Source organism: Perognathus longimembris, chromosome 15 (genome assembly GCF_023159225.1).
Source record: "Perognathus longimembris pacificus isolate PPM17 chromosome 15, ASM2315922v1, whole genome shotgun sequence".
Taxonomy (NCBI): Eukaryota; Metazoa; Chordata; class Mammalia; order Rodentia; family Heteromyidae; genus Perognathus; species Perognathus longimembris.
Genome location: NC_063175.1, coordinates 12,707,001 through 12,725,987, shown reverse-complemented (window position 1 = coordinate 12,725,987; position 18,987 = coordinate 12,707,001). Strand labels below are relative to the sequence as shown.

Here is an 18,987-nt window from a genome sequence, read left to right as displayed (position 1 = left end):
ATACAATTAGTGGAAAACATTGTAATCTGATCTAAAACCAAATAAATATATAAAAATAATGATTATCTATAAACATTCAAGGAGAAATGTAGATTAATATTCCTTCAATAAGAAAAAAATATTATGTCTTCCAAGGCCACATAGATTGCATTCCTGGGAATGTTGGTGATTGTTCTCCATCTGTTGGGTACCTCTGTGACTGATAATCTTTTTCAGATTACGAATAAGCACTTTGTACTGTACATATGTACATGTTAATATTTACTTTGTAAACTGTGCCCTCTTTGCAGGAATATAAATAGTTGCTTAGAAAGAACCCTAACTGCTCCATAGCAAAATGAAGTTCTTTCTTTTGCTCTCAGCCATTGGGCTCTGCTGGGCTCAGTATTCCCCCCATACTCAACCAGGACGGACATCTATAGTCCACCTGTTTGAGTGGCGCTGGGTTGATATTGCTAAGGAATGTGAGAGGTACTTAGCTCCGAAGGGATTTGGAGGGGTGCAGGTGAGTGTTGTGCATAGTAGATGTTGCAAACTTTATTTTGTTTATAGAAATTGGTACTATACTCACTTTTAGTGAGGTTGAGCACTATGTTACTTTACTTGCAAGTAATCTAGATGATTTTTTAAAAAAGAAAACATTCAGTATTTGGAGTAATTTAATATTTTGTGTGAAGACATGAACAGGGCAGGTATAATATACAATGCCTATTTTCAAGTGATTAGAAAGTAGGAACCTGCATATACGGAGATTCAGAAAGGATTTCAGATTCTCAGGTAAATTCTAGAGCATTTAATCGATAAAAAAAAGCTAGGATCAGGATTTGTTAATATTGTTTTTAATTATAGGTCTCCCCACCGAATGAAAACATTGTAGTTCACAACCCTTCAAGACCTTGGTGGGAAAGATACCAACCCATCAGCTACAAAATCTGCACAAGATCTGGGAATGAAGATGAGTTCAGAGACATGGTGACTAGGTGTAACAATGTTGGTGTAAGTGAATTTGAGTTTTCTTCAGAAAACAGTATTTATTTGCTTTTCCAATTTTAATTAATATTTTATAAGTGAAATAAATCATTTCCTTCTGGGTTTTTGTTTTTTTGTCTTGGGACCTGGGCACTTTCCTGAGCTCTTCGGCTCAAGGCTAGCACTGTACCACTTGAGTCACAGCACCACTTCTGGTTTTCTGGTGGTTAATTGGAGATAAGAGCCTCATGGACTTTCCTACCCAGGCTAGTTTTGAACTGTGATCCTCAGTCTCTTGGGTAGCTAGGATTATAGGCTTGAGCCACCAGTGCCTGGCTGCTTAAGTGCTTTTATTCACTAAAGTAGAGGCAATTTAATTTGGAGTTGACTTTCATTAAAATTGGTCATTGGATTTTTACCCAACTTGTATTCTGTGGAGGATTTAGCAAATCTAGCTACAATAGTTGTTGCCAATTTAATGTGGCTTATGAGTTCACACATAATTCCTTGGTTTTCTTTCTTATGTCACTGTAATGGTAAATAATCATTTGCCTTCCAACGAGGATCATTATAAAAAACATATCAGCCTCTCTTCAGCTAATAAAAGAAGAGTAAAGGCTATTTCCATCTGCTTTATACACACGGACGTTTAACAGTTACTGGTGTTTCTGTCAGCACTGATAGCTGCCTGTTCAAAAATAGCTCTTTCCCCGTCTTCCTAGTTATGGCACCTCTGACTTTTCTCTGTTCACCATTTATGCAGGTATCTGACCAACTAGCTAGAATGGTGGTAGGACTTCATTTCACATCACTTTTGTTTCTTTGGAAAATTACAAAGGATTATTGACATTCTGCTTGATTTGATTCAGGAAAGCCTTACCCGTATGCCTAAAGTGAAGCTGACATAATCTTTGCTTGCAGGTCCGGATTTACGTGGATGCTGTAATTAATCACATGTGTGGTTCAGGGGGTGGCGCAGGGACAAGCAGCACATGTGGAAGCTACTACAATGCTGGAAAAAGGGAGTTTCCTGCGGTTCCATACTCTGGCTGGGATTTCAATGATGGAAAATGTCACTCTTGGGATGGAGGGGTTAATGACTACTCCAATGCTGAAGAGGTAAGTTTGCTTGTTTTTTACTTATCAGAATAAATAACTATCTAGTCCTTGAATTACACGGGTATAGTTGAGTGAATATTATTTAAAACACTATATATCATTGGCAAATATGCTAGCAGAATGCATTGCATCCAAATAAGAATTCCCATTGGTATTCATAAGCTTCCTGCAAATTCTGGGGTTCACTGTGACGGTATTTCCTATCATTGTGTGATTTGATAGCCTGAATCACACACACACACACACACACACACACACACACACACACAGGTGCATGTATATAAGCATGCTCCCACTTGGGCTCAAACATGTGCAAAGAGGAAACTTATCTGCAGTAGAATGTCATTATAGACAATGCACCTTTTAAAGTCATTATTAAAGGAAGAATAAATGAATACTGGTGCATAAGTGAAGGACTTAATAATGAAATACATTCTGCTGTGACAGAAGATATTTTATTGTAACAAACACAATTTTTACTCCAACAGGTCAGAAATTGCAATCTATCTGGTCTTCTTGATCTTGCACTTGAGAAAGATTACGTTCGCACCAAGATTGCAGATTACATGAACCATCTCATTAGCATCGGTGTAGCAGGATTCAGACTGGACGCGGCTAAACACATGTGGCCCGGAGACATTAAGGCGATTTTGGACAAGCTGAATAATCTGAACACCCGATGGTTTTCTTCAGGGAGCAGGCCTTTTATTTACCAAGAGGTACAGCAACGTGTACATCTTCATGAAAAATCATGTCAGGAAAGTAATAACAGACACATACAAATATGTATTTCAGGGGTTAACATTTGAATCCCTGTGTAAAAAAGGATTCTTTCATTTGCATTTATTCAGGAGAAGCACAAGCACATAAATTCCTTCCATTGTCTCATTTGTAGAACTACAACCTTTACTCTTCTAATTCCAAATCTCCGAGAACACTATGGAAGTCTGAAGTCTCGTATCTTGTACAGCTGTTCTAGTCTCAAGCTAGCCCTGGTTTGGATCTTGGCTAAAGCACTATTAGCTGTAAGGTTGTTACTCGAAGATTTAACCTTTCTCTGAAATAAGTCTCCCACGTGCAAACTCCTTCTGGGTGGCTTTGGAGAATGAAGTTATATAGCAATTAAGAAGCATTAAGAGCTATTTACCTGACAATAAATTCCATGCTAATAAGGTCAGCTATTGTTTCATGATGCAAATACAATATCATGTTAAATCAACATTGTATGTCACCAGGTCACCATTTCATAAACTTTCTTTGAAAATTGTACCATACAATCATATAATTCATGAGAAATCAAGAACAGACCTCAAGAATACCAGGTTTATTAGGTCACTGATAAAGTAATTTTTGGTGCTATACTATTTATCCATTTAATATTTTAAATTTTGCTAAGAAAACATACATTCCACTATCTATTCCTATATTTCCCCTAGGTAATCGATCTGGGAGGTGAGGCGGTTTCAAGCAGGGAATACTTTGGAAATGGCCGTGTGACAGAATTCAAATTTGGCGCCAAGCTGGGCACAGTGATCCGCAAGTGGAGTGGAGAGAAGATGTCTTACTTAAAGTATATATAATTTTATTTGCCTCTTCCATTATTATACAGATTTGTTAGTCATCTTATTCTAGCACTTGCTGTCTTCTTAGAGCCTTCTGACTTAGTCAATTAAGTAGACTGACAACAATGTTATTGTTCCTTAATCCTCAGCTAACCCTGGTTTCATTTACTATGTCAGTCATAAGGAAATAGTTTTGAAGCCAAAAATAATACCTTAAGTATTTTTATCTCTGTATGATGAATTTATTCCAGATTTCGTTCTATACTTTTATTTCCTGGTTTTTAGTTCATATTTTTAAATTTACAAAAATTTGTTTAAGTAGTTGAGCAAAGGAGTTTCAGTTCAACTTGTCAGTTTATGAAGAGAATGTATACTGGTGGCTTCTGGCTCTCTCTCAAGCCATCTACAGTTTCATAAGGTCAGTTGTCAATGATAGCTCTCTAGTACTTTTAACCACTGAAATGTAGCAAAACCCTACTTATACCTATTCCTTAACTAATTAAGTTGATATGATAAAATCTTATTTATAACATGTAGCATTAAGTTTTCAGACATTGTATGTAATGTGATATGATTTTTGACACTTCTAGAAGTTATCTCAATTTTATTGTAGTCAAACCACTATAAAGTTTTTTTCTAATCATAAAATTCTTATACTATTCATAAAAATGCAAGACATACAGCCATGAATACTGGCATGGAAACCGTGTACAGATTATTTCCTGTTCACAAACACACACACACACACTCAGAGAAATACACAAATACCCACTATCAAAATCACCTTGTACTCACATGATTAGGAACTGTTGTTGAGTATAGTGTGGAAACAAACAGACTCATACTCCTCCATCTATTGCAATGGTGCACATATGTATATTTTCCATTTCAAATAGGAACTGGGGAGAAGGCTGGGGCTTGGTGCCCTCTGACAGAGCCCTGGTCTTTGTGGACAACCACGACAATCAGCGAGGACACGGGGCTGGAGGAGCCTCCATCCTGACCTTCTGGGATGCCAGGTAGGCATGATGTTCTCTTCTTCTTGGGATCCTGCCTTCAGAGACCATGGTGTCCATCCTCTGACCTTCCGCTAAACACCATCTTATCACTTCCAGAATGTACAAAATGGCCGTCGGATTCATGCTTGCTCATCCTTATGGCTTCACACGAGTGATGTCAAGCTATCGTTGGGACAGAAACTTTCAGAATGGAAAAGTAAGTGCTAGAATTATTAAAACATAGTTCTCTAAACTCCACATGTGGTGAATACAATGTATTAAATAAGTATCTATTTCAATGTAAACATAATGGTAAGTGCTCTAATAGTCTCTGAAGATAAAGCTAATAAAAAACAACTGCTATTAGTTTGGGAACTGTTATCTTCAAAGCATTATCACATTCATTTAATTCATTTCAAGTGACCAAATATAGTTTGTATAAAAGGAGTAATCGAGACACAGAGAGGTAGATATGTTGAGTAGAGTTTAAAAGAAGATTTTGAAACATCTGCATTAATTCTAGTAACCTAATTTTAATGCTCTTCTCATTTCAGTGACACTAATCTCTTTATAGTGGTAATAGGAAACATGTATTCAGAAAGAACATTTTAGGACAAAAACTTACTACTTTAAAAAAAAAACTTTCTCTGCAGAACAAGAATCCATAAAGAGACACTCAGTAAAGAAACATAAACAAACTAGAATATTTGAATTCTTTTTAAAGTATGAAACCATGATCACTTATTAACACTTAAAAATTTCCAAGCACAACTTTATGCATTCCTTGTGCATTAATTCATTCATCCTCATAATTATACATGATAAAATATTATGATTTGTCTCATTTTCTTTTTTTTTTCTTTCTTTCTTTCTTTTTTTTTTTTGCCAGTCCCGGGCCTTGAACTCAGGGCCTGAGCACTGTCCCTGGCTTCCTTTTGCTCAAGGCTAGCACTCTGCCACTTGAGCCACAGCGCCACTTCTGGCTGTTTTCTGTATATGTGGTGCTGGGGAATCAAACCCAGGGCCTCATGTATACGGAGGCAAGCTCTCTTGCCACTAGGCCATATCCCCAGCCCCTCATTTTCTTTTTTATTTAATTTTATTGTTAAGGTGATATACAGAGGTGTTATAGTTACATATGTAAGGTACTGAGCACATTTCATGTCATACTTGTTACCCCCTCTCTCATTTTTCTCCCACCTTCCACCATCCCACCTCACATTGTAGAGTCAATGTCCAACATATTGTCTTGGGAGTACCACTATCGTAATGGTTTGCCCGTTATCCTGTCTCACTATTTTGATGTTCCCCTTCCCTTCCCTAATTCAGATAATCGTATATACAAAACCTAGGGTACCCATATCAAAGAGTCAAAGAGAGTGAATTCTAACTAAAGGCACAGCAGGGAGATCTGTAACAAAAGTGGCTGGGTTAGCACATGCCTACTATAATGACAATTTTGTGTTCTCTAATTAAGGATGTCAATGACTGGATCGGGCCCCCCAACAATAACGGAGCCATTAAAGAAGTCACTATTAACCCTGACACCACCTGTGGCAATGGCTGGGTCTGTGAACACCGCTGGCGTCAGATCAGGTTGGAATGTGCATTTACCTAGCCGTCATCCAGGATGGTGACCTTCCCTAGTGTTTGATTTCAACTTCTTAAGTTGAAGGATTCAACATTTCATACACTCTTGTACTTATAGGAACATGGTTGCCTTTCGAAATGTTGTTGATGGCCAGGCTTTTACCAACTGGTGGGATAATGGGAGCAACCAAGTAGCTTTTGGAAGAGGAAACAAAGGATTCATTGTCTTTAACAATGATGACTGGTAAGTAGCTACCAATAAGAAGTCATCTTTATACCATTTTTTATGTGTGTATTTGTTGACCTTGGGAGTTTCACAGTGATACTTCCATCCATATATAAAAAAAGAGATTACTTGCTCTAACATTTGCTTTTATTGGGGTGGGAGAACCAAATTAAATTCAGATGAGCAGCTTTATATTTCAGACCATGTGCATCGTCTAGTAATATTAGATTGATTCTTCTTCTAGTTCAAATTATTCCTGGCATCATGGAGATTGTTTTACTTTATGTTTTGAATAGTCATGACAAATCTAAAACTTAATGCTTATTTTTGTGGAAGAAGATATAAAGCAAATTGAAAATGAAAACAAATATGTATTTATAGTTTCATTATTTATATACTGTTATATAGTGGTTATTCCCTTTGAATGTTTCCACTCCATTTCTACCACTTTCATTGTTTGTACTGAAGCTAGCAACTCCTGAGCTATCATCACCGATGATAGCTCTTTACAGTTCACAGGTGCTAGGTCTTCAGTACAAACATCGTCCTCATAAATCTTCCATATACTCTGTATAGCTCTCTGTGCTTGAGTTTTCTGTCCATTGAGTCCTTCTTTGCCTTAAATTCTCCATCACAAAGTTAAGCTGTTTATTTGTTTTAGATATAGCCTGTTCTTTTGTATTTCTCTGTGCTGAATGTAAGTTAAAAATTAAACTTTATTTTTCAGGGCATTGTCAACAACTTTGCAAACTGGCCTTCCTGCGGGGACCTATTGTGACGTCATTTCTGGAGATAAAGTCGATGGCAATTGCACAGGAATCAAAGTCTCTGTCTCTGGTGATGGCAGAGCTCACTTCTCCATTAGCAACTCTGCTGAGGACCCATTTATTGCCATTCATGTGGAATCTAAATTATAAAACACAATTTGAATAAAACAGTCAGAGCAATAATCAAGTGTCTATTTTTATATTTCTTTTTTTGTCATTCTCTTAATTTTGTGAACCTTTTAAGTAAACAACTGGAAAGAAGGTTTAGCACTAAAAGAATTATTCAGTTATAGGTAATGTGGCCAAGAAACTGTTAGGTTTTTTAAAGTAGGTAGCTGGTAAAGGAGAACACCACGCGGTATTCAGGCAGGAGAGAAAGTTTATTACTGAACTGCTGGCCTGTGGCCAAGATGATCCATGGCTGGAGAGAAGGGAGAGAGAGGGCGACCCCCACCCAGCCCTGCCTTATATCTAGGGCAGGGGCAAGGGGTGTGGCCAGGTGGATTAGGAGGTGACCTCAGGGAAAGGGGAGGTAACTGCCTCCAGGTCTGCAGGTTACCCAGGAAACTGGGTGGAGACTTAATGAGGTGGGGGCATCTACATGGAGCCTCAGGGAGAGGACCTAACAGAAACTATATTATATTTGGCAAGATCCAGCATTGTCTACTTGCCAAAAGATTTGTCAGGGTGGCAAAACAAGGATGAATTTAACTTAGTATGCAGCTCCTGGAAATTATAAGACTTAAGTATAGCTTGATAGCTGACTAGAAAACTAGACTATCCAGAGAGATGGAAAAGGCTATGGAAAGAAGCTTTTGACAGGAATATGAGAGCAGCCCTTAGAACATGTCCTCTTGCCTCAAATATAGAAAGTCAGCTAGAAAATGCATCTATGCATATGTTATATACTAAGAAAACATTACATGCGGAATTAACAGCCTATGGCAAATGTTTCTTTAAGACTTAACAGCATTGTTACTTAAAACATCAGATAACATATTTTGTAAAGTTGAAAAATAGCATGAATCCCATTAGAGATTGGAATCTGAAAGAGAACATTCTTAGAATATCTTCTCATTGGCACATTTAACAACAAATAAAATTATAATGATGATTGTTGATGTTGATGATGATGATCAAATAACAAAGCCCCTTCTGTGAAGTGTCTCTAAAACCAAGTCAGGGAAATGTGAATGACTGAGGAACAGAGGAACTTGAGTTAAAATTGTCTCTATATTTTCTGCATCATGCCACTGACATGTTTATAAGTAAATCTACAACTCCCCCTCTCTATATTTTCTGCATCATGCCACTGACATGTTTATAAGTAAATCTACAACTCCCCCTTTTGAGATGGAAGCACATTCACCCACTTGAGTTTTAGGGAGGCTTCTCTAGAAGCTGATTTCTGTCTTGGCCATAAACGAGTACTGGCAGGTGCTGGGTCCAAGGCTGCAGGGGTTTAAGAACATACACGGGAGCTGAAATTCCTGAGGCAGATCAGAGTTGGAGCTCCAGAGCCACGATTTCAAGGCTACCCTCGTTAGCCTGCAGTGCTACGGGCACACATAGGAAGCTCATGAATGAAACACAGCAAGCTTCCTTAAGTAAGCCATTACATGCAAAACACAGAAAGACAGGTCTACAGAAACTACAGAAATGGAATGAAATTAGATTGCAAAGGTGACAGAAGGGAAAAAAATGCATGAAAGAATTGAGACATAGGGTGGGAGAGATGGACAGACAGATTGACCGACAGATAGACAGAGATAGAGGATTCACAAAGAAATGGGTGGCCAATACACAAAGTAATTGAACATAAAATTTCAACTACTTCAGAAATGTAACATAAGACCATAGAGATATGAAACAGTTCTGGGGCTGGTGGCTTACACATTTAATCCTAGCTGCTCAGGAGTTCATGCTCTGAGTATTATGACTCCAAACCAGGTTGGGCAGTAAACGCCATAGGACTCTTATCTCTAACCACCCAGAAGGCCAGAAATGGCTCCCCAGGAGAACACAGCCTTGTGTGATAAAACGAAAAGTCAATGCCCAGGCCCTGAATTGATGACCCAAGCACAGTAAGAAAAAAGAAAGGGAAAAGGAAAGGTAAAAAATTTAAATGACTCTGAAGGATACACAATAATTTAAAAGAGAACACACTTGGTTACATAACCAACATCATGATATATGCATGACATAAGAATACAAACTAAGGGTAGAAGCTCAAACTAAGAAAATAAAACTACTTAACTGAGCAATTTAATTATTGCATAGAGAAATTTCTTTAGAGAGACCAAGCCACATGCTTGACAATAGATAATATAGAAACATCAAACATGAAGAGCTACTTTTCAGTTACATTTAGTGCCAAAAAATGTAATAAAAGAAAAAGAAAAGAAAGAAAATAGTGTCCAATGATATATAATGAAGAACATAAACATATATATTAATAACTTCTCAGGAGAAGGGATGAAGGAAAGTGTCAGATACACTATATATTCAAATTAGTGGTGACTGAATATTTTCAATATATGAGGACATAATTAGATATTCATATTACTAGAATTAAATGTTGGACGTTGTTTGTTGTCATGAATGTAAGTTTATGTTGTCATAATATAATTTCAGTCCCAGTGGAGTAATAGTTTTAAACTACAAAAGATGCAATGACAATTGTTAGCAGTATCACACGGCAGCTTGTTTGGATTGATAGAGGAATTATTATATAGCACCTTTTCTCTTGTGGAACAAATTTGGAATCTTTTTTTTTTTTTTTTTTTTTGGCCAGTCCTGGGTCTTGGACTCAGGGCCTGAGCACTGTCCCTGTTTTCTTTTTGCTCAAGGCTAGCACTCTGCCACTTGAGCCACAGTGCCACTTCTGGCCGTTTTCTATATATGTGGTGCTGGGGAATCGAACCCAGGGCTTCATGTATATGAGGCAAGCTCTCTTGCCACTAGGCCATATTCCCAGCCCAATTGGCATCTTCAAAAGCTTATATATTTACAATAAAAATGTGAAATCATCAGGACTGGAAAAAAAATCTAAAAATTTAATACCTAAAATGTAGAGGTAAGTATCAAAGGTGTTACTTGCTCATTTTCCGTGAGTCATTATTTACCATATCCAAAAATAGAATGAGAATAATTGAAATTTGTTACCACATGACTGAATAAAGACAGTATAGGATGTTCCTAAGTTGAAAGCCACACAGAAAAGTAAGTATGGAGCTACTAGATCCTGTGTAAATTCTACTGATTAAATTTTGAGATCCTGACCAGATGCTGCTCTTGATCAGCTGACCGGATCAAATATCAAACCACCACCTTTATAGAACTTTACACTGTCCCACCATTAGGCTCATCCTAATTGCCCAGGTCCAACACCACATATGCCTGTCAATCATTGCAACTGGTGAATCCTAACCTCTTCATCTTCCATCACTCATTTCTTCCTGTTAACTCCAATGGAGGCCTGGGATCACATCCTTTACCTTCCACCCTTGCTTCTCTCTCCGCCCTGTGCTTGATTCTCAGACTTCCCTGAGGAGTCTTGCATGGTATCTGACCTCTTACTAGGTGCTGTGAGTACAGTAAGATGTAAACTATCAATGTCTGTGTTGGTTGTCTTGATACATTCTGCATTTTTATAATTAATTCAAGTTAACATGTGTTCAGAAAGTACTGATGTACACAGAAGATTATATTTGTCTTAATTTGTGTGGGTATTTCCATGTGCTAACTGGACTTTGGTGTCTTAAAATGATAGACTTGCTCTATTTCCTTCCAAGATGCTAGAAAACCAAAATCAGTATTGTAGGTCCAAAATGATAGTATCATCAGGCTCACCCTCCTTGCAGAGGCTGTGAGGAAAATTAGAAACCTGGTCTCCCTTTGTAGTTGCTGGATCCTTTGACTAAGGATGCATCACTCCAATCTCTGTTTGCCTCTTCTATTTCTTTGTGCGCCACACCTCCCTACTTTTCCCTCTTTATTGAACAGGTGACATGACTTTCAGGGCTACATGAAATAAACGAGAGAAAGATCTCAATAACTTAATCATACCTAGGTAAACTTTTTTCCCAAGGTAACAATTACAGGCTGTAATAAATGAGGCTTAATCTTCTTTTTGGCCTATGTAATTTCAATACACTTTATTTTTAAATGCTATTTCCCAACAAAGATATTTGGAAAGTTGGGTTTTAATGTCTTCTCTGAGGGCTTTATTTTGACATGTTCATAGATGCACACAATTTCCCTACATAGTCATGTCCCTTTTCTGTCACTCTTGCCCACCCATCTATCCCTTTCCCAAACTAGTTTTACTAAGTTTTCTTGAATTGCCCCAGATATTAGTGTTATGCAAGATTTCCGGTCCCCAAAGACCACCAAGGAGCCGATTCCAATGCAAACGCACGAGAGTCTTTATTGCAAGCTCGAGCCTGGACTCCCAACCGTCACCGACACAGCAGATCTGGATTGAGGGTCCCGACCCTCAGATAGGCAGGGTTTTTATTGTGATTGCAACAGGGGCAGGGTATTTCCAACTTGGCAGATACTTGACTGGATGACATGTAGCAAGCAAGTCTTGTCCTATTTCTATTGGCTATCGACCCTTTCAGTTATCTATTTTGGCTTTGATATCGGAAACTGGCCTCGATATCAGGAATTGACAACAGGTGGTCACGTAGCACTGATGCAGGGGGTTAGTGCAAGGGGTAGAGCAAGTCACAAATGGGTTAAGCAAGCCATTTACAGAAGCAGAATATTGAAGTCAGGCTGACCTACTACCAACTTTATTTTAACAATTGCGACCATGTTTTCCCATTACCACTAAGCAAGCTTGAGCAGGCTAAAACAATCCAGTACCCAATCATAAGTAAACCAACCCAACAGTTACCATGGCATTTCTACTACTAGTATGGTTATTTCTATAGTCTATGACTATGATCATTTTTTACTGTCTGTTACCATGGTTGTTACCCAGGTACAGAGGAACAAGTGCTCCCTACATTTTTAAATGTCAAACTATAAGAAACTAGTCTCACGGTGGGGGTGCAGCCCTCTGTCATGGAGTCATCATCAGAGTTTAGAAGCTGTTATAATTTTAACACTAAAACTTATATTTAGTTACTCCAGTTTTCAAGCCAGCCCTTACATTAGATAGTGAGGTTATTATCAGTTTGGAATATTTTAAATACTTTCCTATAATCTAATAGTAATTATAAATAAGATTTTATTTTCTCCCACATGAAATCAAGATAAATAAAAGAAAACAAAAATCTCTCTGCCCCACCCTGTGGGACACACCTGGATCAGAAAGAGGAAGTCAACCAGCTGGCCCCGCCTGTTTCTCAGTCCTGGGGCCCTGTGTGGCTAAGATGGCGCCTGACACTGAACCCAGAGGCGGTTGTGTGGGATGTAACGAGAAATCTGGCCGCCTCTAGGATTGGTCCCAGGCTCTTCCACCCTTAGGGACAGCTTATGCCTCCCCTCACAGTCCCTAGATAGGTGCACGTACACCCCTCTCCTTCCTGCTGATCTTTGATCTGATTGGCTCTTGTGCCTTATATTCGTTACAGGTGTTCCCCTCAATAAATGAGATCTTGCACTGACTTGACTCCCAGACACGCCTGATTGTGAAGTGCCAGACTTTGAAGTCAGGCCCCACTTTACCACGTGAACCCCACTTTATCACGTGAACCTGAGATAAGCAGGCCCTGTGAGCAGACCCAGGACAAGCCCATTAGGGCCCAGTCGGTCTAGAACTCTAACCGCTGGGAATGCTTAACTCTGACCACCCCTAGAATGCCTCGAACCCTGAGCCAATCAGATTTGTACCTGTGTCCTAATCTTGCTTGCTTGAACACCTGATTGTTGTAACTCTGTTTTTTTTGCCTTTATAAGCCCTGTGGAATCGTAGCTCAGGGCTCCCTCCTAACCTCCGCTGTGTCAGTGGGTAGGACGAGGGCCGAGTTGCAGCTCGCTTAAATAAAGCCTTGCCTTGCTTTTGCATTTCGGAACGTCTGAGTCTCGGTGGCCTTCTTGGTGGTTGTCTCGCCACTTGGCATAACATTTGGGGTTTTGTCCGGGATAGCCCCAGAGACCCCCGAGACCCCAGACTCCAAAGGTAAGAAAACAGCCTCATTTGTCTTGTAATGTGTCTGTTTGTCTGTTTTGCTTTTGCTTATTTCTTGAAGGGGTTGTCGAAGCAGACGCGCTTACTCGGCAATTCTGCGGAGACTGGGGGATGCCCCAGACTCCCCACCTTTGAAGGGGGACCTCTGGAGCCCCGCTTTCAACTTGAGTTCACTCTTTCTGCACCCTTGCAGGAGATTGTGTGGGCCAACTTGGGAGATCTCCAGTTTTTCTTGTTCTTGTTCTTTCCTATGTTTTTTTTTTCCTTTTGTATTAATTGTTTTGGTTTCTTTTTTTTTGTAGCCTTTTGGACTAAACATCTGATCAGCGCTATGGGTAACATTCTATCTTGGGGACCTCCATCTAGCTCCCTAGATTTGACTCTAGCTCACTGGAGGGAGATCAAGGAGATAGCTCAGAACCGAGGTGTGGCCCTTAAGGAGGAAAAATGGATCACCCTGTGTAAGTCAGAATGGCCCACCCTTGAGAGAGCTAATTGGCCACCTGAGGGGAGCTTTGACATAATTAAGATCAGTACCTTACAAAGCCTAATCGAAGCCCCTCGTTCAGGCTATATAGACCAGATTCCTTATATAGACACCTGGAGGGAACTAGTTGACAGGGACACTCCAGCTTGGGTTCGGCCTTTCTTACCGACTCCCTCCTCCACTCCTTCCCCTACCCCAATATTCACTCAAAAGACACGGGGTGACAAGAGAGAAACTAAGAGGGGAGAGAAGAAATTATATCCACCTGTCCTCCAGGGAGGAAGCACAGAGGAGGAAATGCTTCCCCCTCCATACGCCCCACCCCAGTTAACTCTCCAAGAGGAGGACTCTGAGGAAGATGTTTCAGCTCTGCCCTCCGCCCTGGAGAGCCCCGCTCAATCAACTCACCGGCGCCGAAGAATTACATCTCTTCATAATTCTGTTGCCCTTCCCCTACGCCCTATAAGTCCTGTGGATGCAGATGGTCGACAACAATTCCAATACTGGCCATTTGCTACTAGTGATCTTTACAATTGGCGTGCCCAAAATGCCCCCTTTTCTGAGAAACCTCGGGACTTAATTTGCTTGTTTGAAACTATACTTTTCACTCACCAGCCCACTTGGGATGATTGTAGCCAGCTTTTACAGGTCCTTTTCACCACTGAGGAGAGAGGTCGTATCCAAGAAGCAGCCCGGAGACTTATCCCCGGCCCCAACGGAACGCCCATCATGAATCCTGCCTTGATTGATACCTATTTTCCCGAGACCCAACCAGCATGGGACTACAATACAGCTGAAGGTAGGGAGGGACTCCTTGTCTATCGCCAGGCTCTGCTGGCAGGTCTCAAGGCAGCGGCTCGCCGACCTACTAATATGGCCAAAGTTTATGATATTAGGCAGGGAAAAAGTGAAAGTCCGGCAGCATACCTTGAGCGGCTTGTGGAAGCTTTTAGTCAATACACCCCGTATGATCTTGAGACCCAGGAATCTGCTCAGATAATTGTTTGCCTACGTAAATCAAGCCGCACCGGACATAAAGCAAAAGTTGCAGGCTCTAGACAGGCTCGGTGAAAAATCTATTAGGGATCTAGTAGCAGTGGTGGAAAAGGTTTATAATAAGAGAGAAATAGGAGAACAAAGACAGGAAAGGAAGGACAAAGAACGTGGAATTGCGCAAGAAAAGAGGAACAGAGTTGAGACAAGGCGTTTGGCTAGAATTTTGGAGCAACAATGCAAGGACCTCAGGGAAATCCTGACCTCTATGCAGGCAGGAAACTTTAGACAGTTCGCCTCTCCAAGTAAGGAGCAGGAGCCCAAACCCCAATCAAGAGTGGGGAAGAAGCAATGTGCTTATTGCAAGGAGGAGGGGCATTGGGTCAAAAACTGCCCAGAGCTAGCCAAGAAAAAGGAGGAAAAACATAAAGTAGGATCAAGAGTGTTGTCAACCTTAGAGATGGCTGAGGACAGTGAGTGACTGAGGGAGTCGGGGTTCAGATCCCCTCCCTGAGCCCAGGATAACATTGAAAGTGGAGGGGAATCCAGTCATGTTCATGGTAGTTACGGGAGCAGAAAATTCAGTATTACTAGCCCCGAGAGGGCCGATGTCCACTAAAACAACATGGGTCCAAGGTGCAACGGGCACTAAACACTATAAATGGACTACTCGAAGAACAGTGGACTTGGGAGCGGGCCAGGTAACCCACTCATTTTTAGTCATCCCTGACTGCCCCTATCCATTGCTTGGACATGATCTCTTAACAAAAATGAAAGCTCAGATACAGTTCACAGGCAGTGGGACTTCTGTGACGAACTCAAGAGAAAAGCCTGTTAGTATACTAATAACTAGCAAGTTAGAAGAAGAGTATAGGCTATACCAGCATCTCAAGCCCGAGTCTCCGGAAAATGAGTGGCTACGGATGTTTCCCCAAGCATGGGCAGAAACTCGGGGAATGGGACTGGCAAAACATCGTCCTCCAATCTTTGTGGAACTCAAAACCGGGACCGACCCAGTAAGAGTTTGCCAGTACCCTATGTCACTAGAAGCAAAGAAAGGGATCACTCCTCACATCAGAAAATTGTTAGATTTAGGAGTTCTGAAGCCCATCCAGTCAGCCTGGAATACTCCACTGTTGCCTGTAAAAAAGCCTAATTCTAATGATTACAGACCAGTGCAAGACTTGAGAGAAGACAAGAGAGTAATGGACATTCATCCAACAGTCCCAAACCGATATACCCTGCTGAGCTCCCTGTCACCGAGCCATGTGTGGTATACTGTGTTGGATCTAAAGGATGCTTTCTTTAGCCTGCCCTTAGCCCACAGAGCCAAAGCTACTTTGCATTTACTTGGCATGATCCTGAAGTGGGGATAAGTGGTCAATTGACCTGGACCAGGCTGCCTCAAGGATTCAAGAATTTGCCTACTATCTTTGATGAGACGATACATGAAGACCTGAGTGAGTACCGCTCCCAAAATACTGGAATAAGTCTATTGCAATATGTAGATGATTTGTTAAATAGCCGCTCCAGACAAAAATAGCTGTCTAATGGGAACAGCTAGGCTCTTAAAGACTCTTGGCAATTTGGGCTATAGGGCCTCCACTAAAAAGGCACAAATTTGTAAACCTGAAGTCACCTACCTGGGCTTCATATTAAAAGAGGGCAAGCGTTGGCTGTCAGATGCACGTAAAGAGACTGTGCTAAAAATCCCTGTGCCTAAGTCAGCCAAACAAGTCAGAGAGTTCTTGGGAACAGTGGGTTTTTGCCGGCTGTGGATACCTAGGTTCACTGAGATGGCCTAGCCTCTATATGAAGCCACCAAAAATCTCCCAGAATTTCATTGGACTGAGCAGATGCAAAAAGCCTTTGAGGCAATCAAGAAAAGCCTTCTAGAAGCCCTAGCCTTAGGCCTACCTGACGTGAATAAACCATTCACATTGTTCACGGCTGAAAAGAAAGGAATAGCAAAAGGGGTGCTCACCCAGCCAATTGGGCCCTGGAGAGGGCTGGTCCCCTACTTGTCAAAGAAATTGGATCCTGTCGCCGCTGGGTGGCCTCCGTGCTTAAGAATAATAGCTGCAGTAGCCCTCTTGGTAAAAGATGCAGATAAGTTGACTCTGGGACAGAACCTGACTGTGGCCACTCCACACGCTCTAGAGGGGGTGCTAAAACAACCACCTGACCAATGGATGAGCAATGCCCGCATGGTCCATTACCAAACCTTGTTACTTAACCCGGCACGTATAAGCTTCTGTGTACCTACAGCATTAAACCCAGAAACTGTGCTGCCGGATCCGGATCTGGAAGCGCCCCTGCATGATTGTGAGAAGATCCTGGCCCAAGCACATAGCCTCCGGCCAGACTTGCTGGATTCACCGCTATCACATGCCGAGCACACCTGGTTCACCAATGGCAGCAGCTTCATTCAGGATGGAAAAAGGTAAGTGGGTGCGGTGGTTACTACGGACACTGAGATAGTGTGGGCAGAGGCACTCCCTCAGGGGACTTCTGCACAGAGAGCAGAACTAGTGGCACTAACAAAAGCCTTACAAATGGGAAAAGGAAAGAGACTAAATATCTATATGGTCGGCCGGTATGCTTTTGCCACCGTACACAGCCATCTACCAAGAAAAGGGGCTACTGACAGCCGAAGGAAAGGCCATTAGAAACAGGCAGGAGATTTTAAGCCTCATCCGGGCTCTATGGGAACCAGCAAAGATTGCCATTATGCACTGTCCGGGTCATCAAAAGGGAGTTGATTCGGTGACTAGAGATAATCTGGCCGACTAGGCAGCTAAGGAAGCAGCCCTCCAGCCCAGAGCAGAAGTATTGACTCTAGTAGACCCAGGGCCACGATCTTTGCCTCCTGTACCCCAGTATTCCCAAGAAGACTTGGAGTGGATAAAGAAAATTCCCATGGTCCACAAAACCCCGGACAGAGAAGGAAACAATGACTGGTGGAAAACTTGTGAAGGGAAACTTATCTTGCCACAAGGGCTGGGTAAAGGGATCCTTAAAAGAATCCACCGAGCTTCTCACATGGGAACCTGAAGAATGCAGGACTTGCTCCGATACTCCAAAGTGAAAATTAGACAAGGAGATCAACTTACTGAAGATATTGTTAAAAATTGCAAGGCCTGTCAGCTCACCAATGCCCCCAATCAACAAGTTACTAAAGGAGCTCGCCTTCGTGGGGATAGGCCAGGCATGTATTGGGAAGTAGATTTCACAGAAATTAAACCTGGAAAATTTGGATACAAATATTTGCTAGTTTTTGTAGACACCTTTTCAGGATGGGTTGAAGCCTATCCAACAAAACATGAGACTGCGAATGTAGTGGCTAAGAAGATCCTGGAAGCAATCCTACTCAGGTATGGCTTCCCATCCACCACTGGGTCGGACAACGGACCGGCCTTCATCTCAAAAGTAAGTCAGGGAATAGCCACTGCACTGGGGATGGATTGAAAATTGCATTGTGCTTATAGACCCCAGAGTTCAGGACAGGTAGAGAGAATGAATCGGACTCTAAAAGAAACCTTAACTAAATTGGCCTTAGAGACTGGCGCAGACTGGGTGTCACTCCTTCCTTTTGCTCTGCTTAGAGTAAGAAATTCTCCCTATCAGCTTGGCTTTACTCCTTTTGAAATAATGTACGGGTACCTCCCGCCCATTATCCCTAGCCTTCAGACTGAATTGCTTGCTGATTTGGATGATGCTGAATTTTTGTGTAAATTTGATTATTTGCAGCTCGTGCACAAGAATATGTGACCCCAACTTAAGGCATTATATGATTCTGCTTCTGTCCCTACCCCCCATTTATTCAGACCAGGGGACTGGGTGTTCGTCTGGAGGCATAACCCCAAATCCTTAGAACCACGGTGGAAGGGACCCTACATAGTGCTACTGACTACTCCCACCACCCTCAAGGTAGACGGCATCGCCACTTGGGTCCATTGCTCCCATGCCAGGCCAGCTGACCCCTTTGCCCTGGACGACGACTATCGTGGTGGAACATGGAAGGTCTCCAAGCACCCGACTCAGCCGCTTTGCCTTCGCCTCAAGAAAAGAAAGTTAGACTGAATATTGTTGTAATTTTTTTTGTCTTCTTTCCTTGCTACCCTGGCTAATGTT

The 18,987-nt window shown here is 41.4% G+C and overlaps 1 protein-coding gene across 1 annotated transcript; it reads left to right on the top strand.

The window, feature by feature from the left end:
• Positions 1-334: 334 nt before the first annotated feature.
• Positions 335-7,408, top strand: LOC125364287 (pancreatic alpha-amylase). Its single transcript, XM_048363781.1, has 10 exons — positions 335-505; positions 850-996; positions 1,891-2,088; positions 2,577-2,807; positions 3,525-3,658; positions 4,547-4,669; positions 4,766-4,865; positions 6,126-6,244; positions 6,357-6,482; positions 7,192-7,408. Exons 1-10 carry the CDS (start codon positions 338-340, stop codon positions 7,379-7,381), a joined length of 1,536 nt encoding a protein of 511 aa, XP_048219738.1. The 5' UTR covers positions 335-337; the 3' UTR covers positions 7,382-7,408.
• The last annotated feature ends 11,579 nt before the right edge of the window (positions 7,409-18,987 follow it).

Excerpts from the sequence above, each read along its gene's own strand:
- LOC125364287 (XM_048363781.1), top strand. The coding sequence starts at position 338 with ATGAAGTTCTTTCTTTTGCTCTCAGCCATTGGGCTCTGCTGGGCTCAG. Across the intron at positions 997-1,890 it reads CTAGGTGTAACAATGTTGGT|GTCCGGATTTACGTGGATGC; the intron begins GTAAGTGAATTT and ends CTTTGCTTGCAG. Across the intron at positions 4,670-4,765 it reads CTGACCTTCTGGGATGCCAG|AATGTACAAAATGGCCGTCG; the intron begins GTAGGCATGATG and ends TATCACTTCCAG.